The sequence below is a fragment of the Notechis scutatus genome, chromosome 6 (assembly GCF_049901735.1).
Source record: "Notechis scutatus isolate UNSWTSFEM ecotype Mainland chromosome 6, rNotScu1.2, whole genome shotgun sequence".
Taxonomy (NCBI): domain Eukaryota; kingdom Metazoa; phylum Chordata; class Lepidosauria; order Squamata; family Elapidae; genus Notechis; species Notechis scutatus.
Genome location: NC_142014.1, coordinates 81,041,834 through 81,066,758, shown reverse-complemented (window position 1 = coordinate 81,066,758; position 24,925 = coordinate 81,041,834). Strand labels below are relative to the sequence as shown.

At 47.6% G+C, this 24,925-nt stretch overlaps 1 protein-coding gene across 2 annotated transcripts; it reads left to right on the top strand.

The window, feature by feature from the left end:
• The first annotated feature begins 632 nt into the window (after positions 1–632).
• Positions 633–21,822, top strand: ZC3HC1 (zinc finger C3HC-type containing 1). 2 transcript variants are annotated; one of them, XM_026689221.2, is made up of 10 exons: positions 633–813; positions 2,399–2,510; positions 4,724–4,874; positions 5,401–5,484; positions 5,919–6,046; positions 8,005–8,177; positions 11,108–11,330; positions 12,880–13,092; positions 17,637–17,837; positions 20,463–21,822. In XM_026689221.2, the coding sequence occupies exons 1-10, from the start codon at positions 641–643 to the stop codon at positions 20,529–20,531; spliced, it is 1,527 nt and encodes a 508-aa protein (XP_026545006.2). In that variant the 5' UTR covers positions 633–640; the 3' UTR covers positions 20,532–21,822. The 2 variants fall into 2 exon arrangements, with proteins under 2 accessions (XP_026545006.2, XP_026545005.2); XM_026689220.2 differs by having other exon boundaries at positions 12,880–13,098.
• The last annotated feature ends 3,103 nt before the right edge of the window (positions 21,823–24,925 follow it).

The following is a 24,925-nucleotide window of genomic DNA, read 5'->3' as shown; positions in this document are numbered from 1 at the left end:
GGGAATTATTTGTTGTTTTTTAATTAAATTAATGAAACAAAATCATTAACATTAACCCAAAAATAGATAAAGGTTTTTGTATTTGCTCAATGAGGGAGGGTTTTTTTTTTGTCACTTTTTAATCCGTTCTGTTCTTTCCCTCCCCCTTCATCCCTTTTTTATATGAGTTTGCAGGTTTGAAGGTTTATGAAGTAGAATAAAAATATTTGCCAAAAAAGAAAAGAAAAAAAAGGAATGGCCTGCGGCTTGTTCTGAACCAGGGGCTTTCCCCAACCGGGTTGCTACCAGGTATATGAATCTCAGAAATTCATTGGCAGGGCTGAAAAAGGTTGCCAACGTACAATGTACAATCCGGTGCATTGGTGGATCAACCAAATTGGAGGGTTTTTTTTCCCCAGTCTGTAGCCCCACCCCTTCATTTCTAGCCCCAGGCATTGTTTTATAAGGGGGCAGAAAGGGAGACTTGCATTCAATCTATAGCCCCCTTCCTCATTTGCAGCCCCAGCATTGTTGCGTAAGGGGACTGGCAGGGACGGCTGAATGAAACAGTTGAACCAGGTAGGAACAAAGATGCCCCGGAACTTCCGTTTCCGGTCTTCGGTTGGCGGGTGGGGGGAACGCTTTCAACGGTAGGACCAAGATGGCGGCGCCCAGCCCCGCGGCGGTTGCTGCTGCTGCCGCCGCCGCCGCCGATGCCCCGGAGAACGAGAGCGGCGCCCTGGCGACCAAGCCGAAGTCCCCGGCCATCACCCCGCAGAAGGTGCGGGAGCTGATCGACGAAGGCATCGCCCCGGAGGAAGCCGGGCAGGACAGGTGAGCGAGGAAGGACGGAGCCCGCCCGACTCCAGCCAGCATGGCTTCATCTCCGGCGGGCGGTGGCGGTTGCGGGCCGGAGGAGAGGCGGGTTCTGGGCCTGGGGGCGGGGGCGGTGTTGGGAGGGATTGGGTGAGGGGAAGGGGCTGGGGTTTATGGGGAGTTTCATTGGAGAAGGGGTGTTTCTATGGTCTAGGTGGGGTAGGGGCTGGGATAGAACTAGGTGACCGGGAGTTCTAGTCCCGCCTTAGGCATAAAAGCTCGCTGGGTGACTTTGGGCCAATCACCTGGAGACGGTGAGTTCTAGTCCCACCTTAGGCGTGAAAGGCAGCTGGGTGACTGAGCCATTCACCAGGAGACTGTGAGTTCTAGTCCCACCTTAGGTGTGAAAGATGACTGGGTGACTTTGAGCCAATCACCTGGAGACGGTGAGTTCTAGTCCCACCTTAGGTGTGAAAGCCGGCTGGGTGACTTTGGGCCAATCACTGGGAGACGGTGAGTTCTAGTCCCACCTTAGGTGTGAAAGATGACTGGGTAACTTTGGGCCAATCACGGGGAGACAGTGAATTCTAGACCCACCTTAGGTGTGAAAGCCAGCTGCGTGACTTTGGGCCAATCACCTGGAGACTGTGAGTTCTAGTCCCACCTTAGGTGTGAAAGCCAGCTGCATGACTTTGGGCCAATCACCTGGAGATTGTGAATTCTAGTCCCACCTTAGGTCTGAAAGCCGGCTGGGTGACTTTGGGCCAATCACTGGGAGACGGTGAGTTCTAGTCCCACCTTAGGTGTGAAAGTCAGCTGCGTGACTTTGGGCCAATCACCTGGAGACTGTGAGTTCTAGTCCCACCTTAGGTGTGAAAGATGACTGGGTGACTTTGGGCCAATCACGGGGAGACAGTGAATTCTAGTCCCACCTTAGGTGTGAAAGCCAGCTGCGTGACTTTGGGCCAATCACCTGGAGACGGTGAGTTCTAGTCCCACCTTAGGTGTGAAAGCCGGCTGTGTGACTTTGGGCCAATCACCGGGAGACGGTGAGTTCTAGTCCCACCTTAGGTGTGAAAGCCGGCTGTGTGACTTTGGGCCAATCACCGGGAGACGGTGAGTTCTAGTCCCACCTTAGGTGTGAAAGCCGGCTGCGTGACTTTGGGCCAATCACCGGGAGACGGTGAGTTCTAGTCCCACCTTAGGTGTGAAAGCCGGCTGCGTGACTTTGGGCCAATCACCGGGAGACGGTGAGTTCTAGTCCCACCTTAGGTGTGAAAGATGACTGGGTGACTTTGGGCCAATCACGGGGAGACAGTGAATTCTAGACCCACCTTAAGGCATAAAGCTTAAGAACTAGGACCGAGCCGCCTTTTCATTTCGGGAGTTTCCATTCTGATTCTCCCCTGAGCAGGGGGTCAGACTGAATGGCCCTCAAAGATCCTAGCCCAATTCAAAAGTTCCATCCAGTGTATTCCTCTACCACCTATTCGTTTTAGACACTTTTAGGGGGGCCTGAGAGAGGGAGATGGGGGAGAAACTACTAATACTCGCTGTTGTGAATCGAAAATCATTTCTCTGAGTCCTCTCGCTTGCGTTTCAGAAAAGATTCCTCTGCCTTCGGTGAAGTGGCCAATGGCTCTCCCCAGACCAATGAACTGCATTTTGAATCCACTAGCAAAGAGGCTTTCTTTAACAGAGTAGAAACATTCACCATATCCTTTGAGTCCCAATTATTCTAAGGCTGCTTCCTCTTGGGGAGGGGGAGTGCCTAGAGGAAACAAAATGTACAGGTAGTCCTCAGCTTACGACCACAATGGAGCCCCAAATTTATGTTGCTAAGCTAGTGAGTTTTAAGGTTAAGTGAGGTTAAGTGAGTTTTGCCCCATTTTACATCCTTTCTGGCCACCGTGGTTCTGTCAGGATTCCAGCAATCACCCTAATTAAATCATGATTCTCCAGCCAAACTTCAAAAAATTGCAAAGATTTTATTAGAGGTGACATAATGGCCCTGCCCTATGTGCAGAGCCAACTCTGGCCTACATCATTTACAGTCCCCTGTGACCCTGTTTCCCCCCCTCCCTCCTGGGTGTGTCATAAATCAGATTCTCCAACTGAGCACCTTCACGGTATCATCAATCATGTTCTCCAATTAAATATATTTGCGGGCAAAAGCTCTGGTAGTTTAGCTACAATCTTTTAAAGATAAGAGTTGGAATGTACTTTCGCTTCCAAACTGCTGCACAGCTCTTCCAGATTTCCTTCCTCTCCCCCCCCTTTTGTTATGGCAACTACTAAAACAGGCCTAGGGATGGTTTATGAGTTGACATTCGGCTCCCCTCACTGAATCACTGAACTTGTTAAACAAGTTGCATGGTTGTTAAGTGAATCTGGCTTCCCCGCTGATTTTGCTCGTCAGAAGGTCACAAAAGGGGATCATGTGACCCTGGGACACTGCAACTGTCATAAATGTGAGTCAGTTGTCAAGTTGTCTGAATTTGGATCACGTGACAGTGCAGCTGCTACAATGGTCGTAAGTGAAAAATGGTCGTCAGTGATTTTTCAGTGCTATTGTAACCTCAAATGGTCACTGAATAGTTGTAAGTCAGGGTCTACCCATACATTTAAAGGAGTGCTATTTTCAATAAAAAATGGGTTTTCTCCACAGGTGAAGCATCCAATTATTCCCTTTTCCCCGCTCTCTGCGAGCTGTCCAAATACAGGTAGTCCTCAACTTACAACCACAATTGAGCCCAAAATGTATGTTGTTAAGGTGAGGAAGTTGTTATAAGCCAGTTTTGCCCCATTTTCTGACTTTCCTTGCCACATTTGCTAAGTGAAATCAACCGCAGTCGTTAAATGAGTAACATGGTTGTTAAGTGACTCTGGTTTCCCCATTGACTTCGCTTGTCAGAACGTCACAGAAGGGAATCGTGACTCCAGGCACTGTGACTGTCATAAATGTGAGTCAGTTCTTAAAACATAGAAATAAACTGTTTAAAAAAATGTGAGTCACTGTCATGCCCCTATCGGAGTCTGAATCTAAGGAGGAAGCCAGACAGCTGAGAGGGACTGGGAGTGTGGCCCCATTGGCTGTGAAGGAAACTGGGGAAGGGCAAAGGCCGGCAGGGCAGGGGAGAGGGGGAGTTCAGAGGAAGACCCAGGCCCACCCCCTCTTCATCCTAGGGCATGCAGGGAGGAACGAAGAAGGGAGCAACGCAGATTGCATGGCTTACGGGGGAGGAAAGGGCTCTGATTCCCTTCATTAGCCACACCTGGGAATGAGAGTTTAAAAGAAATGCATGCTGAGCGTGGCAGCTGCTGCGAGCAAACATGAGTTTATCTTGTGTTGACTTTGCTTATCTGTGTTCCTGGCATCTTCCCAACTGCGTGAGTTTTGCCGTGCTTTCATGTCTGGAATTCTTGCTCCTGCCCTGCCGGACTAATTACCTCATCTTGCCTTGATTGGACTTACAGTTTTTGTTGACAATGTTTTGGACTTGATTCTCTGCAGCCAAAGGCTCTTCCTGGGAAGAGTTTTTCTCCAGCCCAGAAGGTAACCAGGACATTGGGGAACAAAGTTGGAGCTAATCAAAGTTGGAGCTACTGATGATCTGACTGTGTTGCCTTTGTGCCAAGCCCCTTTGAGTCATCACAGTCACTTGTCAAGCATCTGAATGTAAAGCATGTGACCCTGGGGATGCCGCAGTGATTGTAAGTGTGAAAAATGGCCATCAGTCACTATTTTTCAGTGATGTAACGTTCAGCGATCATGAAATGAACTGTTGTAAGTTGAGGACTACCTCTATTGAGAGCTGTGAGAATGGGAGGAAATTTCATGCTGGCCTGTAGAAGTTGATGGCAAGGCCAGATTTTTCTTAAATCTTAAATTCTGAAATCTCGAGTGGCTTTCCTTAACGCCCAACACTCCCTCAAGTGGGCAGGCAAACCCCACGAGCTGTCGCCCCTGATATGCGCCAAGTATGGATGGACCAACGTGGAGTGCGACATGTTGAAATGCTCCAGCTGCCAAGCGTACCTCTGCGCCAGTCTCCAGCTGGCATTCGACTTCAGCAAATGTAAGCCTTTTGGGAGAGCCTGGTCTGTTAACATCTGGAAGGCAACTGGAAACAGGATTTATTGGTTGGTTGGTTGGTTGGTTGAGTAGTTGGTTGGTTGGTGGATGGTTGGTTGGTGGAGTGGTTGGTTAGTTGGTGGATTGGTTGGTTGACTAGTTGGTTGGTTGGGTGATTGAATGGTTGGTTGGTTGGCTGGATGGTTGGTTGGTTGACTGGATGGTTGGTTGAGTGGTTGGTTGGTTGAGTGATTGAGGGTTGGTTGGCTGGCTGGCTGGTTGGTTGACTGGTTAGTTGGCTGGCTGGTTGGTTGGTTGAGTAATTGAGTGGTTGGTTGGTTGGTTGAGTAGTTGAGTGGTTGGTTGGCTGAGTGGTTGGTTGGTTGGTTTGCAAAATGAGTTGCCCATCTTGGCACCTAGTGACTCTGGATGGGGCATTTTGCACCACCTTGTCATTGGGACTTCACAGATCTTTAAAAGTGTTCTGCCTTGGGTTGGTCTGCTGTTCATCGGGCCTCTTTGCTTCCTAGATAAGGAGAGGTGCCTGGAGCTGCAGAAGGCCTTGTTGGGAGCTCACGAAAAATTCTGCTTCTGGCCAGACAGTCCTTGCCCAGGTAAGAAAAGAGAAAGAAATAGCAAGGTTGGGTTGCACCTGGACATGAGGTCTTCCAGATGTGTAGGCTGTCTGATGCTCTGCCATTTTCTGTGGGAGATGCTCAAAAGAGGCCCTGATGAAATTGCAGCACTTCTCTTGGATTGCTACTCTTATAGTCCCTTAACCACGTGCATGTCGAAGTATAGGTGGTCTTCGACTTACGGCCACAGTGGAGCCCAAAATTTCTAGTCAACGAAGGAAGGATTCGCTTACCAACTGTGTGACTAGTTTAACAACTGCATTCACTTAACAACTGTGGCAAGAAAGGTTGTAAAATGAGGCAAAAAAAAAACCTCGCTTAACCACTGTTTCGCTTAACAACATAACTATGGGGCTGTATTGTGGTCGTAAATCGAGGACTTCCTGACATCTGCTTCTTTCCTTTTGGACTAGATCGGTTTTCGGTGCTGCTGGTGGAAGAACCCCACGCTCTTTGCAGCGACTTCCTAGAACGCTTCCGAAATCTGTGTCAGCTGCAGCTTCAGCTGCCCTCCCTGAAGCCGGACAGTCTCAAAAATGTGGTAAGCTCTTGGTGATGAGATGAGATCAGATAAGATAAAGATAACTTTTTATTGTCATTTTTTTTACTGTGAGCACACTGGCACACATTAAAAATGAAACTCTTTTGCCTGCTCTCAAAAGGAGAATATATATCTACACATACACATATATAACACACATATACAGATGCTATATACATCCGTCCGTCCATCCATCTATCATTTATCATCTATATCTGTGTGTATATTTATCTCCTCTAATATCTATCATCTTTCTCATCATCTATATTGTGTACTTACCTACCTCATACTTACTATCTAATATCTATCATCTCTCTCACACCATCTATATCTGTCTGTCTATCTATCTATCTATCTATCTATCTATCTATCTATCTATCTATCTATCTATAACAATCATCTATCTATCTATCCCTATATCTCTATCCATTATCTATCTATCTGTCTGTGTCTGTCTATCTATCTATCTATCTATCTATCTATCTATCTATCTCAATCATCTATCTATCTATCTATCCCTATATCTCTATCCATTATCTGTCTGTTTGTCTATCTATCTCTATCTATCTATCTATCTATCTATCTATCTATCATCTATCTATCTATCCCTATATCTCTATCCATTATCTATCTGTCTGTCTGTCTGTCTGTCTCTCTCTGTCTCTCTCTCTCTCTCTCTCTCTCTCTCTCTCTCTCTACCGTGTTTCCTTGAAAATAAGACCCTTCCAGGATTGATAAAGGTCTGAGCTCACTAGTTTACCTTTGCAAGACTGTTTGCCAAGCCGTTTGGCTGATTGTGAATGAAATTCACATTATTAATGTAACAAAAGAGTTTTTTGCCGGGACTCAGAATTTTAGTGCTTTTTGGAGAGGCCTAGGACAGAGCAGGTTGTAACTCGTGCGTTAAATGAGCCAATCTTGGCATAAAGATTTACGGAAGACGCTGCCCTGGGATTCTTGCTCTACTGATTGTGTTTTAATGGGTTTTGGGTTTTTTTTTTTAAATGGTTTTGATTGTTTTCACCCCCTTTTTTGATACTTCCATGATCAAATGTGAGTTAGGCAGCTCTAAATTATTTAAGGATGAAATAAAATACAGGCAGTCCTCGACTTAACAACCACAATGGAGCCCACCATTTCTGTCGTTCAGTGAAACATTTGTTTAAGTCAGTTTTGCCCCATTTTTACAGCCTTTCTTGCCCCCATTTGTTAAGCAAATCACCACAGCTGATAACTTAGTAGCCTGGTTGTTAAGTGAATCCGGCTTCCCCCTTGATTTGGCTCCTCAGAAGGTCACAAAAGGGGAATCGTGACTCCGGGGACGCTGGCCTCTGAATTTTGATCCCACAATCCTGAGGAAGACTTCCAAGGTCGTAACTATGAAAAATGGTCAGAAGTCACATTTTGGACTGAAGGGGTCACTAACCAAACTATTGTAAGCTGAGGACTTACCTGTACGTCCAAAACTCTCTTTGGAACATCCGATTAGCATGATTCAAAGACTGACAGAACATTCCGGATGTCTCCAGAATGTTTCCTTCCCGGAACAGCAAGTTGGGCATGTGTGGGTGCAGTGGTGGCCTAGAGGTGGAGCTCTCGCCTCACAATTAGGAGGCTGTGAGTTCGATCCTAGGTTGGAGGCAGATATTTCTCTCTCTGAGCGCGATGAGAATAGATCTGCTGAGCAAAACTCCGCATTGGTGACAGGAAAGGTATCCGGCCAGTAAAAAAACACTCTGCTAGCTCTATTCAGTTGCTGACAGACTCCACTCCAATGCAAGGGATGACGCAGTCATTAAAAGAGGAAAACAAAAAACAAACAAACAGCAGGTTGGGGCTCTCTGTTAGCTTGGAAACTTCTGGAAACTTCTGGAAATCGTGTTCGCCCACCAGAAAGAGGCTGATCACCATTTTGGGGGGAGGTGGAGAGATTTGATTTTAGTCTGTTTGCTTCTCAGTCCTTGACGGAAGACAAGGTCAGCTTTCTCTTGCAATTGATCGAGGAGAAGGAGAAGGAAGAGGAGGAGAACCGCAAAACCGAAGGCGAGAAGACATCGGCCAAGCCGCCTTCGGACCTTCTTCAAGTCCACATCACAGCTTCCATTCTAGCCCTTTGCGGCTGGACCGGTAGGTAAGTGGAAGATCAAAATCGGGGAGGGGGAGAGGGGGAATCTTATTTTTATTTTTTATTTGTGCCCCAAACTATCCTTTATTTTTAGTCTCTGGCAACACCCCCCACCCACGATGAGAATATATCTGCTGAACAAAACTCCACATTGGCGACAGGAAAGGTATCCGGCCAGTAATCCCCCATAATCCTTTACAGGGTGGAATCTGGGCCACTGAATGGAGCTAGCCAAGTGTTTTAATGGCCAGATGCCCTTCCAGTCACCAGGGTGGAGTTTTGCACCACTCCCCCTGCGGAAAATGGATTGATTTGATCCCTTATTCATTACTTAGAAATGTTTCCATTGCCGCCTGCTCGCACATGGTAACTCAAGGAGATAAAAAGCACAACATAAAGCAAGGGTCGCCAACCTTTTGGACCTCAGGGACCACCAAACTCATCATTTTCAATCCCACGGACCAGAGACCCTGGGAAAATCCCCCCAAAAAGTCTGCAGGAAAATTCCCCCACCCTGTTTTCGTACCGATCGATCGTTCTTTATTTGGGATCGCAGGATACCGTCTCCAGCTCCGTTCTCGGGGGAGGGGGAGAGAGAGAGAGACTTTTGGCTTCATGCAAGGAAAGCAGCAGAAGCCGCAGAAGTCTTTCTTTCTCTCCCCCCAAACTCCGCCAGAAAGGAGTCTTTGCCGGCTCAGCCTCTTGGAGCAGGAGGCCTTGCAGGGTCACAAAGACTCATTTCTGGCGGAGTTTGGGGGAGAGAAAGAAAAACTTTGGGTGCTTTCCTTGTGTGCAGCCAAAAGCAGAAGAAAGAAGCGGAAAGAAGCAGCCTGGTGGCCAGGCCAGGCATGTGGGGCAAGTCCCCCCCCTCTGCCCTTTCCCCCCTCCCCTCACTCCCTCGTGTTGTTCGCAATGCAAACAACGCAAGCCTTGTGTTCCCGCGGGCCATGTGGGCGGTGCAGCCTTGTGTTCCCCCTTAGCCTGGATTAATTGCTTTGGGTGGGACGTTTCTCTATGGACCACCAAAATTTTCTTGCGGACCACCAGTGGTCCCCGGCCCACTGGTTGGCGCCCACTGATATAAAGGAAAAAAAGTGAAAAATAAAAATAATAAAATAATAACTCACCCTCCCACCTTGGCGACAACACACATTCCTACCAGGGTTCTCTTTAACAACGGCCAGATTTGCATTACAGCCACCATCTTCACTTAATGACCATGGTGAAGTCACCTGATGAGCCCATGTAAGGATCATTCCAATTTAACGACTGAAAAATTCCAGGCTCAGTCGTGGTGTATGTAACTCAAGGGATACCAGCGTGTGGAAAAAATGCACATAACACAGATAACTTACAAACCGTTCATTTAATGACCGTTTGAAGTTGCAACGGCAGCGAAAAAAAGTCACAGGGCCCTTTTTTCACACTTAGCGACCATTGCAGCATTCCCACAGTCACGTGACCAAAAATTCAGAAGCTTGGCAACTGGCATGTACTTACGACGGTTGCAGTGTCACGCGATCCCTGTTTGCGACCTTCCGACGAGGCAAGTCCATGGGGAAACCAAATTAGTTTAACGATGGGTTTTTTAACTTCACAACTGCAAGTGATTCACTTAATGACGGCGGCAAGAAAGGTGGTCAAATGAGCCAACGCTACCTGAACAGCATGTCTGGCATAGTCACCGAACCTGTTGGGCTCAGCTGCAGTTGTGTTCTAAGCAAGGCTTCCTGAGACACCAAACAACCCACGTTAAATCCAAAACCTTTTTATTTTAGTTCGACGGCTGCGAATGATCGTCATTCACAGCCCGTAATGAGTCTCAACCGGTTATAAACAGTCCCATAGAAGTCTGCCAAAGTCCTTCGGGAGAAGTCTGATAAGCACGCACCTTTATCTTTCTTGAAGTGCTGCCAACGACTAAAGTCCCAATTAGTCTTTCAAAACCAAAACAGAGCACAAATTCACCACGGAGATTTCAGGTTCCAAACCGACCAGAGCAAACAACGTTGCTTCCTGCAAAGGCTCCTCTCCCTTTGCACTTCCTTTCTATCTTATGGGAGGAGCAATCACCTCCAAGCCTTACTCCCCAGTCGCCCCTTTTGTCTTAGCTGTTCTTGCCTTCTGGCAGCTCTGCGCACACGCACACTGGGAACAGGCTCCCCCTGCTCCTCCTCCTCGCTGCTGTCCGATTCTGGAGGCTCCGGAGTCAGCACATAACTCCCAGATGGTCCCTGGCCCCGTCTCTGCGTCGGACGCAGGACCCTCGTCCGAGTCCACCCCAGACTCCAGGACTCTGGCCCATGTTCCTCCCCACTGTCCGACTCGGCTGCCGTCTCTGCAGGCTGTCGGTGGACTACAACAAGTTGTAAGTCAAGTAGCATCTGCATGTACCATATTTTGGGGAGTATAAGATGCACTTTTTGTGAAAATGTATGTGCGTCTTCAGCACAGCCTGATTTAGGGATTGGCTGTTGCCGCCTCTGCGTGCCCCATTTTGGGACTCCGTGCGCCCCGTTTTCCGCTTGTTCCAATCCCCGCCGCCCAGAACGAGCCGGAAATTGTTCCTTGTGGAGGCCCAAAAAACGGGGCGTGCAGAGGTGGCAACAGGCGATGGCAAATCCCCGCAGCTTGGAATAGCTGATCGTCGGGAGGCTGATCCAACCCGACCGTCAGCTGCTTGTGCTCAATCCGGCTGCGTTGAAGCTGAAACTGGCTGCTGGCCGCAAGGAGACCAATGGCTGGGAGGCAAGAGGCGGGTTGTTTTTTTCTTGTTTTCCTCCCCCCCAAAAAGAGAGGTGCGTCTTCTCCTTCCAGAGCGTCTCATACTCTGAAAAATACTGCGTGTGGTATTTAAATTGTGCTTTGCGTGAAGCAGATTGGCTTTGGATCCTCAGGTTAATTTGTGTGTCTGTGTGTGTGTGTCTTTTTCCTAGTCCTCCCTCTGGCTCTGTCCATCTGCCCTTGATCAGCTGCTCCCGTTGCATGAGGAAAGTGGGGCTGTGGAGTTTTCACCAGATGGAGTCCACGGAGACTGAGCTGGAGAACCTCTCCAACGTTGCCCCCGTGGCCGAGAAACCCCCTCTGGGGCCCACCTCCTCCCCACGACGGATGATCACCCGGAGCCAGGACACCAGTGTCCCTCTGGGCTCGGAGCAGGTAATGCTTGAAGCTGGAGGCCCAGCTCCTGAGGGCAAGGCCTGTGCTTCTAGTCTCGATGTCTGGAGAGATACTACGTCCTTCAGGTCTTGGTTGTCCTAAAGGTGTTTTTGTTTTTTGTTTTTCAAGAGGCAACTAGACCTTCTGTTTTTTCTTTGAAGGCGTTTCATTTCTCCTCTTAAGAAGCTTCTTCTAGCTCCAACTGGATGGTGGAGGACAGAAGGGTTGTTCCTCCTTGCAGACAAAGCTGGTCATTTGCATCCTTTTTAGAGAGTCGTTGAGGCCCCTTGGAGGTTTCTCTGTGTCCTAAGGGTCACCTGCGTGGTGCAAATGGTCCCTGTGATCTTCAGTTTCCCCCCCACCCCACCCTGGAAATCCATTCCTGCTCCCACCCCATTCCAAGGGTGTCCATCCCAAATGGCATAGCTAAAAGTCTGTAGAGATTCTCCGCCCTTCCAGTCAAGGTTGTCCCAAAGGTGCTTTTTCAGGAGGCAACTGGACTTTCTGGTTTTTCGTTTGAAGACTTTTCACTTCTCCTCCAAGAAGCTTCTTCAGCTCCGACTGGATGGTGGAGGACAGGATTGATACTCGTTGCAGACAGCTGGTCATTTGCATCCTTTTAGAGGGCCGTTGAGGCCACTTGGAGGTTTATCTGTGTCTTCAGGGTCACACCTGAGTGGTGCTAATGGGTGTGGAGCCTTCTGACTGGATGGTGGGCAATGGAGGGATTGATACTCCTTGCAGACAGCTGGTCATTTGCATCCTTTTAGAGGGTCGTTGAGGCCACTTGGAGTTGTGTCTATGTCCTCAGGTCCATCTGAGTAGTGCAAATGGGTGTGGAGCCTTCTGACTGGATGGTGGGGGATGGACGGATTGATACTCCTTGCAGACAGCTGGTCATTTGCATCCTTCTAGAGAGACGTTGAGGCCACTTGGAGGTGTGTCTGTGTCCTCAGAGTCACCTGAGTGGTGCAAATGGGTGTGGAGCCTTCTGACTTAATGGTGGGGAATGGAGGGCTTGATACTCCTTGCAGACAGCTGGTCATTTGCATCCTTTTAGAGGGCCGTTGAGGCCCCTTGGAGGTTTATCTGTGTCCTCAGGGTCACACCTGAGTGGGGCAAATGGGTGTGGAGCCTTCTGACTGGATGGTGGGGAATGGAGGGATTGATACTCCTTGCAGACAGCTGGTCATTTGCATCCTTTTAGGGGGTCGTTGAGGCCCCTTGGAGGTGTGTCTGTGTCCTCAGGGTCACACCTGAGTGGGGCAAATGGGTGTGAAGCCTTCTGACTGGATGGTGAGGAATGGAGGGATTGATACTCCTTGCAGACAGCTGGTCAATTGCATCCTTTTAGAGAGTCCTTGAGGCCACTTGGAGCTTTCTCTGTGTCCTCAGGGAGGATTATTGCCGGGACTTTTCTGTGTGTGAATGCCATGAATTCACAGTAACTAAATAGATGGGGGCGTTTTTGGGGGGACAAGGAGCCTGTTTCTTGGTTCTGCTAAGGTTCTGTGGGTCAGAACTCTGTCCGTCTCCTTCCTTCCTGCAGCACGAGAAGAGTCCCTCGCCAGTGATCAGCCGCACGAGGGGCGGGGACAGCTTCAGCGAGCACCCTGAGGCCGAAGCAGCCAGCCCCACCCCCCGGAGCCGGCCTGTGACCCGCAGCATGGGCCACGGGGAAGCCTGCGGCCCAGGAGCTGAAGTGCCGTCCAGCCCCCACCGGAAAGCCAAGCGGCCACGCCTGTACTCCTCCGGCAGTTCCGTGAGCGTGCGTAGTTAATTCGTTGGTCTGTCTGTATCCCACTTGCGTCACATTTATAGACGGCTCCAGGTGGCAAACGTGTCGAATCCTCTTCCTTCCCCTTGTCTAAGCCAAGACTAGAACTCCCCTTCTCCTGGCGGTTGGCTCAAAGTCACTCAACTGGTTTTCATAATTAAGGCGGGACTAGAACTCCCCTCCTCCTGGGGATTGGCCCAAGGTTAGTCAGCTGCATTTACATAGTTAAGGCGGGGCTAGAACTCCCCTTCTCCTGGGGATTGGCCCAAGGTCAGTCAGCTGCATTTACATAGTTAAGGCGGGGCTAGAACTCCCCTTCTCCTGGGGATTGGCCCAAGTCACTCAACTGGTTTTCATAATTAAGGCGGGACTAGAACTCCCCTTCTCCTGGGGATTGGCCCAAGGTCAGTCAGCCGCATTTACATAGTTAAGGCGGGGCTAGAACTCCCCTTCTCCTGGGGATTGGCCCAAGTCACTCAACTGGTTTTCATAATTAAGGCGGGACTAGAACTCCCTCCTCCTGGGGATTGGCCCAAGGTCAGTCAGCCGCATTTACATAGTTAAGGCGGGCTAGAACTCCCCTTCTCCTGGGGATTGGCCCAAGTCACTCAACTGGTTTTCATAATTAAGGCGGGACTAGAACTCCCCTCCTCCTGGGGATTGGCCCAAGGTCAGTCAGCCGCATTTACATAGTTAAGGCGGGCTAGAACTCCCCTTCTCCTGGGATTGGCCCAAGTCACTCAACTGGTTTTCATAATTAAGGCGGGACTAGAACTCCCCTCCTCCTGGGGATTGGCCCAAGGTCAGTCAGCTGCATTTACATAGTTAAGGCGGGGCTAGAACTCCCTCCTCCTGGGGATTGGCCCAAGGTCAGTCAGCTGCATTTACATAGTTAAGGCGGGGCTAGAACTCCCCTCCTCCTGGGGATTGGCCCAAGGTCAGTCAGCTGCATTTACATAGTTAAGGCGGGGCTAGAACCCCTCCTCCTGGGGATTGGCCCAAGGTCAGTCAGCTGCATTTACATAGTTAAGGCGGGGCTAGAACTCCCCTCCTCCTGGGGATTGGCCCAAGGTCAGTCAGCTGCATTTACATAGTTAAGGCGGGGCTAGAACTCCCCTCCTCCTGGGGATTGGCCCAAGGTCAGTCAGCTGCATTTACATAGTTAAGGCGGGGCTAGAACTCCCCTCCTCCTGGTGATTGGCCCAAGGTCAGTCAGCTGCATTTACATAGTTAAGGCGGGCTAGAACTCCCTCCTCCTGGGGATTGGCCCAAGGTCAGTCAGCTGCATTTACATAGTTAAGGCGGGCTAGAACTCCCTCCTCCTGGGGATTGGCCCAAGGTCAGTCAGCTGCATTTACATAGTTAAGGCGGGCTAGAACTCCCTCCTCCTGGTGATTGGCCCAAGGTCAGTCAGCTGCATTTACATAGTTAAGGCGGGGCTAGAACTCCCTCCTCCTGGGGATTGGCCCAAGGTCAGTCAGCTGCATTTACATAGTTAAGGCGGGGCTAGAACTCCCTCCTCCTGGTGATTGGCCCAAGGTCAGTCAGCTGCATTTACATAGTTAAGGCGGGGCTAGAACTCCCCTTCTCCTGGGGATTGGCCCAAGGTCAGTCAGCTGCATTTACATAGTTAAGGCGGGGCTAGAACTCCCCTCCTCCTGATGATTGGTCCAACTGCTTTTCATAGTTAAGGGAGGACTAGAACTCCCCTCCTCCTAGTGATTGGCCGAAGGTCACTCAGCCGGCGTTCATGCCCGAGGCAGGACTAGAACTCACTGTCTCTTGGCGATTGCTGATTCATAGCTCAGGCGTGACTAGGACTCACCAGGTGATTGTGCCAGGAACACTCACCTGGCTTTCATGCTTAAGGCAGGTCTAGAACTGGCCATGGCAATTCCCCCTTTTTTTCAGAGCCATTGTAACTTTGAACCGTCACTAAATGAATGGCTGTAAGTTGAGGATTACCTGTAGGAAAGCCGCTTATAAAGACCGAAATCCAGATCTCAGCTCTGGTAAAGAAGGAGGAAGAAACTCAAGTTAGTCTCACCTTGATTCTCTTTGGTATATGAGGGGAAGCAGAAGGAAACTTTAGCAGCTCAAGCTCCTGTTGTTATACCCCAAAACCATAAGGTCCTTGTAAGGTTTGTTTCCTGACTCCGCCTACCTCAAAAGGCTAAAGATCTAAGAGATTAACACTGGCAATTAAAAAGAAGAAACCAGATTTTACATGCTGTGGGACTTATTTTATCAATGGTTGGGAAATAAAACAAGTTAAAACTGAGTAGATGAATATATAGAGGAATAAGTTAGGATTTATAAAAGTATTAGATATAAGAAAGAATGGCTTATAGAGAAAATGTGATTATTGTTATATTGGTATTAATTATAATTGTTAGCACAAAATATATGTACCCATTGTATGAATGAAAGATGGAATTATTGTAAATATAAAAAAATTAAAAAAAATTAGGGATTATGAAAAGCTCAAGAGATCACAGAAATCGGTGTTCCCATTCTGTTTAATCTGGTCAGATCCCACTTGGAGTTCCATGTCCAGTTCTGGACACCTTAATCTAAATAGGATGTGAACAAACTGGAGCACATCCAGAGAAGATCCACCAAGAACAAACTGGAGCACATGTTGTGGTTCTCCAGCAGCAGGTGCAGACGGCTGAGGTCTCGGAGAGCGAGGACTCGGATGAGGGGCCTGCGTGGGATGCAGGGAAGGAGCGAGGACCATCAGGGAGTGGAGTGCTGCCTTCGGAGGTTGTGGAAGCTGGCAGCAGTGATGAAGAGGACCCCCGAGGAGCCTGTGCACAGTGTGCGTAGGGCTGCTAGAAGGAAAGAGCAGCTGCAGCAGCACAGGTGACTCAGGAGTAAGGCTGCAAAGTAATGGCCCCTCCCTTAAGGGATAAAAGCCAGCCGAGAAACCGGAGCTCTTTGCAGGAAGCAAAGGAGTTTTTTCACTCAAGCCTTGTGGATGTTCGGACTCCCTTAGTTTGTGTTTGGAGACTCTTTGTGTTTGAAATATTTCTTAGTAACTTTATCTAGTATTCTTGGCAGCCTTGCACAGCCTTGGCTCATTCTTATCAGAGACGATTAGTTTGAAACAGCCTTTTCACCGGGAAGGAACGGAATTCATAAAGAATCATTAAAAGGTTTTGCTGTTACCTCCGTTTCGTGTTTGTTTCCTTGGAACAAGGTTTGGGTCAGAACATCACGTCCAGAGAAGATCCCCCAAGAACAAACTGGAACACGTCCAGAGAAAGATCCACCAAAATAGTTTCGGGTTCTATCAAGCAAGGTGAAAAGAGGACCTTAATCTGCAGAAGAGAAGATGGAAGATGGATATGATGGAGGTCTTCGGTAGCAATCAAGATCTCCCCTATATGGTTCCAACTGGTCAGTAGCTCAGTCAAGTTGTTCCCATCAGATGCCTCCAGAATTCTCAACCGATTAGAAGTTGAAGTCCCAGCACAAGAAGAATGGATGTTAGTTTGAGAAAGGCTTAAGTAGATTGCTTCTCGTTCATCTCCTGTTTCATTTTTCTTCACTACATCTTAGATCAAAAGCTTGGTCAGGTTCATCCAAGAACTAGTGGTCCAATTAAAGATCGTTTCTGGAGCCTTGATGGAATGTATGAACATCTGAATCTACTTAGCTTAGGTCAGGAGTTGTGATGACCCAAAGGGGCGTGGCACAAAGGCAACACAGTCAGATAATTAGTAGGAGTCCCTTTATTCGCTCCAACTTTGCCCCCAATGTCCTGGTTACCTTCTGGGCTGGAGAAAAACTCCCAGGAGCAGCCTTTGGCTGCAGAGAATCAAGTCCAAAACGTGGTCAACAAAAACTTTATAAGTCCAATCAAGGCAAAATGAGGTAATTAGTCCAGCAGGGCAGGAGCAAGAATTCCAGATGTGAAGGCACAGCAATAACTCAGCACGGTTAGGAGGATGCCAGGAAGGCAGATAAGCAAAGTCAACACAAGATAAACTCACGTTTGCTCCCAGCCGTTGCTGCATTCAGCATGTATTTCTTTTAAACTCTCATTCCCAGCTTTGGCTAATGAAGGGAATCAGGGCCCTTTCCTCCCCCGTAAGCCACCCAACTCACATTGCTCCCTTCTCCGTTCCTCCCTGCATGCCCTAGGATGAAGAGGGGGTGGGCCTGGGTCTTCCTCTGAACTCCCTCTCCCTTGTTCTACCTCTCTCCTGCTCTGCCCAGCCGAGCTTTGCCCTTCCCCAGTTTCCTCCACAGCCAACGGAGCCACACTCCCGCTCCCTGTCAGCTGTTCGTCTTCCTCCATGGATTCAGACTCTGACAGGGGCATGGCAGGAGTCTCCAAACTTGGCCACTTTTAAGTCTTGTGGACCAACTCAACATGGCTGGATGAGGAATGGTGGGAGTCGAAACCCACGAGTCTTAAAGCTGCCACGGTTGGAGGTCTCAGGCTTAGGTGAATGATGAGCTAATTCCTTACCCAACTTAATCTGGTTGTGTGAACCCAGGCTGTTATTCTCCCCTAACAGGATTCATTGACCCGGGTTTTCTTCGACCCCCTGGCCCAGCACCGTGACTGGTGTCCGTGGGTCAACGAGGTGAAAGAAGCAACAGGGCTTGGAACCAAAGGGGACTCCCTGGAGGAGAAGGCAGGCCGTGGTTGGCAGGTCGTCCTGAAAGTTCTTCAGGCTTCCGGGCAGTCAGAAAAGCCAGCCCACCTGGAGTCTGAGGTGAGTCGGACCATCAGTGGTCATCTGCTTGGTCTATGGCAGGAGTGCCCAGGCTTGGCAACTTGGAGACTTGTGGACTTCAATTCCTAGAATTCCCCAGTTAAACTCCTCCCCCCCCCCCCCTGGTTTCTGCCACTCCTACAGATCCATATTGTAAAATTGTAAACCGTCTAACACGGGACTAGTTGACAAAGTTCAGATAACAGATAATCAGAGTTGGAAGGGACCTTGTAGGTTATCTAGTCCAACCCCCCCCCACCCATGCCCAAGCAGGAGACCCTACACCATTTCTGACAGGTGGCAGTCCAATCTCTTCTTGAAAGTCTCAAGTGATGAAGCTCCCCCAACTTCCGAGGGCAACTTCTGTTCCATGGGTTGATTGTTCTCACTGTCAGAAAGTTTCTCCTTATTTCCAGGTTAAATCTCTCCTTGATCAGTTTCCATCCATTATTCCTTGTCTGGCCTTCAGGTGCCTTGGAAAATAGCTTGACCCCCTTCCTCCTCTCTGTGGCAGCCCCTCAAATATTGGAAGACTTGCTATCCTGTCTCCCCTTCTCTTCACTAGACTAGCCAGGCCCAGTTTCTGCAATCGTTCTTCATATGTTTTAGTCTCCAGTCCCCTCATCATCCTGGTTGCTCTTCTCTGCACTTTTTCCTCAAGTCTCAACATCTTTTTTATAGTGTGGGGACCAAAACTGGATGCAGGACTCTAGGTGTGGCCTTACTAAGGCTTTATAGAGTGGTATTAGTTTCTCCCTTGATCTTGATTGTTTCCCTCTGTTAATGCAACTTAGTTCATCCAACTTCTTCCAATCCAACTCTGGAAGGTACATCAAGAACTGGTTAGATGCTGTCTTCTGCAGATACAGGTCCCAAAGTTGGATCAGAAGGTTTGGATGGATTTTGGTGGTCATTTACTTCAGCATTTCTCAACCTTGGTCTTCTTGAAGAGGCGTGGACGACAATTCCCAGAATTCCTCACCCAGCCTTGCCTAAGGTGGGACTAGAACTCACCATCTCCTAGTCAATGGTCCAAAGACACCCAGCCAGATTTCATCCATAAGGCGAGAGTAGAACTCACCTGGTGATTGGGCCAAAGTCATCTAGTCAGCTTCCATGCCTAAGGCAGGATTAAAATTTACAGGCTCCTGGTGATTGGCCAAAAGTCATTCATTCATCTTTTGCATCTAAAATGGGGCTACCACTCGACATCTTCTAGTGATTGGCCCAAAGTCACCCAGCTGGCTTTCGTGCCTAAGGTGGGACTAGAACTCAATGTCTCCTGGTGATTGGCTCAAAGTCATCCGGCCACCTTTCAGGCCTAAAGCGGGACTAGAATTCACAACCTCCTGGTCATTGGCTCCAAATCATCCAGCCACTTTTCTTTTTCTTTTTTTTAAAGAAAAACTTTATTAGCGATTAAAAAAGAAAAACAGTATATACAATACATTGAATACAACTTAACATTATAGACAAAATTGATATATACAAATACAATATAAATAAGCATACAGAACATATAAAACTTCTATATGCTTCTGATCAACTAGGATGGTGTGCTTTCTTCTTGGTAATGATTTTACTACTATTCATTTCTTATTTGGTAAACATTCTTCATTGAAGTACTCCATTCATCAAATACATATCTTTTAAGTTCCTAGTTTTTTCTCTTTAATCCACTTATACCATTTATCCCAAGCTGTGATATATCTTGAGTCATCCTTATCCCTAAGTTTCAGCGCAGTCAAATATTTTCTGAGTAATCCAATTATTTGTTGGGATTTGTTCGCCTTTCCAACGTTGTGCCAACGCAATTCTTGCCACTGTGATTATATGGAGAATTAAGTATTGAATTTCATTTGCATAGTCCCCTTTTAACGTTCCCAACAAAAACATTTCAGGTTTGAATTCTAACTGAATACTTGTAATTTCTTTTATCCACAGTCTATTTTTTTCCCCAATATTTTTTACTTTTTGGGCAGAGCCACCAAGTGTGGAAGAAGGTGCCCCTCGTTTGCTTACATTTCCAACACATCGGACTCATATTTGGGTAAATGTTAGCTAACCTTGAGGGTGACAGATATCACCGGTAACACATTTTGTATCATCTCCTGGTGACTGGCCCAAAGTCACCCAGCTGGTTTTCATGCCTAAGGCGGGACTAGAACTCCCCGTCTCCTGGTGATTGGCCCAAAGTCACCCAGCTAATTTTCATGCCTAAGGCGGGACTAGAACTCCCAGTCTCCTGGTGATTGGCCCAAAGTCACCCAGCTAATTTTCATGCCTAAGGCGGGACTAGAACTCCCTGTCTCCTGGTGATTGGCCCAAAGTCACCCAGCTAATTTTCTTGCCTAAGGCGGGACTAGAACTCCCAGTCTCCTGTGATTGGCCCAAAGTCACCCAGCTAATTTTCATGCCTAAGGCGGGACTAGAATTCCCAGTCTCCTGGTCATTGGCCCAAAGTCACCCAGCCGGTTTTCATGCCTAAGGCGGGACTAGAATTTCCCGCCTCCCAGTTTCTCTAGCCTGCTGCCTTCACCATAGACCAAACCGCTTCTCTCTTAGCCTCTCTTTGGCATCCGTGTCGCTCTACTTTCTCATTTGTCCCTCTCTTCCCGGCCGCAGAGCCTCTCGACCAAATCCCGCAAGGTCTTCCAGATTTTCCGCCAGTGGGAAGCCGCCTGCTCCTCCTGAAGACCTGCCGACAGCATCGGGACGGTGCAAAGTTAGGCACAGCGGAAACAGGACCCATTCGGTTAGCAGGAGGGACCTTGCGTAAGAGAAGAGAGACCCAGGGAGAAAGAATTACCTACCACCTCCTCGTGGCAAGTCTCACCCTCTTCCCCCATCCACGGACAGAAGCATGGGGCAGTTGCCCGCCTCCCACCGAAGAAAAGGCCTTACCTGCGGCGCGGATCCCAGGAAGAAAAATCCTTCTGCCCTTTCAGAGGTGGGCAGGGACACCTGAGCATTTGTGAAACCCTTGCGCCGGTTCCCAGTTGCCGGGAGGCCTCCAGCGGCTGAACCCCGAGAAAATCCCCTTTTTTAAACTGAGCTAGATCCGTTCGGCAACAAGGTCGAGAAGATCCCTTCCCACAGGATCTCTTGGGTTCATCCTCGGAGCTGCATTCGGGTCTTGGCTTCCTTCCTCCTGCCCCTCTTCAATGGGTGTGTGTGTGTGTGTGTAATTCGTTGGGGGAGACCTGATTAGACATTCTCATCACCAGCACAAATATCGGCCCCCTGGCACTCCCTGCTGGGGCCCGACACCCCCCCGGTTAACGTGCTTCGCATGAAAATCCTTTGACTAACCGGGGATTCAAATTGAGTAGAAATCCTGGCCTGTTTTGGGGCAACTAGGATGGAAGTGGAACAACTTTTTTGACTTCTTATTTTTAAGAGGGAAAAAGTGAAAGCTCTCCCAGAATTCCCTGTGACGATATTGAGTCTCTCATCTGGCCAAATAATAATAATAATAATTTGACGCTCCTTCCCTGTTTCATCATTTGAAAGATCAAAAAATTGCTTTTCCTCCGCAGACAGGTGGGAAAAATTGGAGAGAGCTTGCCTCAAATCAGGGGTGTCCAACGTTGTCAGCTTTTAAGGCTGGTGGACTTCAACTCCCAGAATTCCCTTAGCCAGCTGTGCAGGGTAGACTTCAACTCCCAGAATTCACTAGCCAGCTGTGCAGGATGGCCTTCAACTCCCAGAATTCCCCAGGCAGCTTGTCTGGCTGAAGAATTGTGGGAGTTGAAGTCCGCCAGCCTTAAAGTTGACAAAATTGGACACACCGGCCTTAAATACTAAGTTGTGTATGTTAGCAACCCCCTAAAACATCAGAGGTGGTAGATATACAGTTGAGAGCTGTTTGACATCTGGATAAGAAGCCCATTTCATGCATAGCTGGACCCCTTGACTAAGAAAAACCCATGTTCTAATGTTTTGTGCGATGTTTGTATAAAATAAATAGCAGAATCCAGGCCTATTTATTTGGCGTGTTGTGATGTGTGTCTCACTTTTCTCACAGGAGCTGTGGGGCTGGCTAGGCAGAGAGAGGGACTTCACAAAATCATCCAGTGGCTGAGGATAGATTTGAATCCAGATCTCCCTAGACTTAGTCCATCATTTTTGGCGCTGTGCTACTATCTCATGCCGGGGTAGAAATTATGAAGGAAGCAATGAAAACCAAAAACGTTTCATTTCCCATCCAAGAAGCTTCTTCAGTTCTGATCAGAACTTTTTCCAAAAGGCAGTTGGGCTTTCTCTCTCTTTTTCTTTGAAAACGTTTCTCAGTTCCTCGTCCAAGAAGCTTCTTTTCCAAAGGCAATTGAGTTCTTTGACGTTTCTCTCCTGGTCAAGAAGCTTCTTCAGTTCTCATCAGAACTTTTTCCAAAGGGCAACTGGACTTTCCTAGGTTGTTTTTCTTTGAAAACGTTTTGCTCCTCGTCCACGAAGCTTCTTCGATTCTGATCAAAACCAAAGAACCTTCTTGGCCAGGGAGCAAAACGTTTTTAAAGAAAAGAAAAAACACAAGAAAGCCCAGTTGCCTTTTGGAAAAAGCACCTGTGGGTCACCTGGGAGCCGTTTTGCCAGGTGAGTCGCAGGATGAGACACTCGGCAGGGATGTTCCCTCGGCCGGAAAGAGAATCAAAACAACATAACATCCCGGCCACTCACTCGTTGCTTCGTCTCCAGAGGACAATTTTTCACAGCGTGATAATGAGACACACCCTGGCAGACGAATCCCGACACGTGGAGCATTTCCCTGACAGCGTTTCATGTCGGCCGCAGCCCCGGAAGTCCGATGGATTAACATGAGGCAACGTGGCAGCCTCAGCCCACGCCAAGTGGCACTGTGCCTGGCGTCACGGGACACCCACCAAGGAAACTGAGTCAGGAGGAGGTTACACATTTCCCCGAAAGGGGAATCACCCAGGCTGGAGATGAACCCAAGGAACGGGGTTCCAGCGTGCCGAAGTTTGGGAAAGGAGTCGCGGGGAAGATTCCCCCCCCCCAAACGGGTGGATCTTCTCAAATCCAACTCAAAAATTCCATCCTTCAGTTTTTAGAGTTATCTTAGGTGTATTGTTTTGTTTTTTATCAAGTAAAATAAAATGCACAACAGAAAAACATGAATAACAACAAAAGAAAAGAAAAAATGTGTACAAAAAAGGGGAGAAAGTCCCAAATATTAATTAAGTCTAACATTAAAAATAAAAGAGTCCATCCCAGCTGGATGCTGATAAAAAAATACAGAAAAACCGTGATAAATTCTCCTTCCCTTATATAACAGGTCTACAAATAGTTATAAGTTTCCCCATCCTTGTTTAACAAGAATACCATATTACTACTACTGTATATAAAACAAATATTCCAGACGGGATCTTTGATAATGAAATTGACTCAATATCTAATCATATTATTACTATTATTAGATTTATTATATATTATATTAATATTCTATGCCATATTATACTAATATAACATAACCCAAAATTTATGTTGTTAAGTGAGACATTCCTTAAGTGGGTTTTACCCCATTTTACAATATTTCTTGCCACCGTTGTTAAGTGAATCACTACAGTGGTTAGTAACATGGTTGTTAAATGAATCTGGCTTCCCCATTGACAGCTTGTCAGAAGGTCCCCAAAGGGGATCGGGTGACCCTGGGAACACCTGCAACCGTCATAAATACGAGCCAGTTGCTAAGCATCTTAAGTTTGATCAAGTGGCCACGGGGATGTTGCAATGGTCGTAAGTGTGAAAAATGGTGGTAAGTCACTTTTTTTAGTGCCGTAACTTCAAGCAGTCACTAAACACTTATAAGTTGAGGACGATAGATAGATAGATAGATAGATAGATAGATAGATAGATAGATAGATGATAGAGATTAGATAGATAGATAGATAGATAGATAGATAGATAGATAGATAGATAGATAGATAGATAGATAGATATGGATGGTAGATAAATATGGATGAATGGAAGAATGATAGAACAGATTGGATGGATGGATGGATAGATGGTAATTAGAGATATAGATAAATTGGATGGATGGATGATAGATTAGAGAACAGATTGGATGGATAGATGGTAGATAGTTTGGATGGATGGATGGATGATAGATTAGCGAGAGAATAGATTGGATGGATAGATAGATGGTAGATTAGATAAATGATAGGATGGATGGATGATAGAATAGATTGGATGGATGGATAGATGGTAGATTAGATAAATGATAGGATGGATGGATGGATGATAGAATAGAATAGATTGGATGGATGAATAGATGGTACAATAGATGGATTGGATGAATGGATGATAGAATAGATTGGATTGATGGATGATAGTGTCAGGAACGAAGAAGTGCGTAGACGGTTCAACGTCGTGCCCATCCCCACGGTCATGAGGCAGTCCCGGCTACGATGGTTCGGCCATGTGAGTCGCGCCAAGGAAGAATCCATCATCAAATCTGCGATGAAGGTGACTGTCGGAGGAGCGAGACCGCGTGGTAGACCTAAGCAACGCTGGATGGACACGATCAAGGCCGATTTAGAGATCGCAAGGCAGACCCGACATACGTGGCAGACAGAGAGGCGTGGAAGCAGTACTCAAGGACATTAGCGGACCTCGCCAGAGCGCGAGACAAACGCTGAAGAAAAAGAAGAAGAAGAAGAAGAAGGATGGATGGATGATAGACTAGAGAGAGAGAGAATAGATTGGATGGATAGATGGTAGATTAGATAGATAGAATTATAAATATATAGAGATGGAGATATACAGAGATAAAGTTATATATACAGAAAAAAAATTCTCACAAATTGTATTCAAAGGCATCTGCTGTTGGGAGCCACAACTGGTTTCATGCGATGCACTGAGTGGCTGGATGCACAATAAAAGCAACCAAATATGGATTCTATTATTGTATTACTTGCAGGCAACTGTTAGCACCTCTTATCCGAGTCACAAACTTTTACGCAAAGATGTCCGCGGACAGCTTTGAATCAAATTTGTGAGTCGGAAAAGGTGCTAAGAGGGGGTCATCCAATGTTTGTGCCATCGCAGATGAACACAACTCTCCTTGTAAT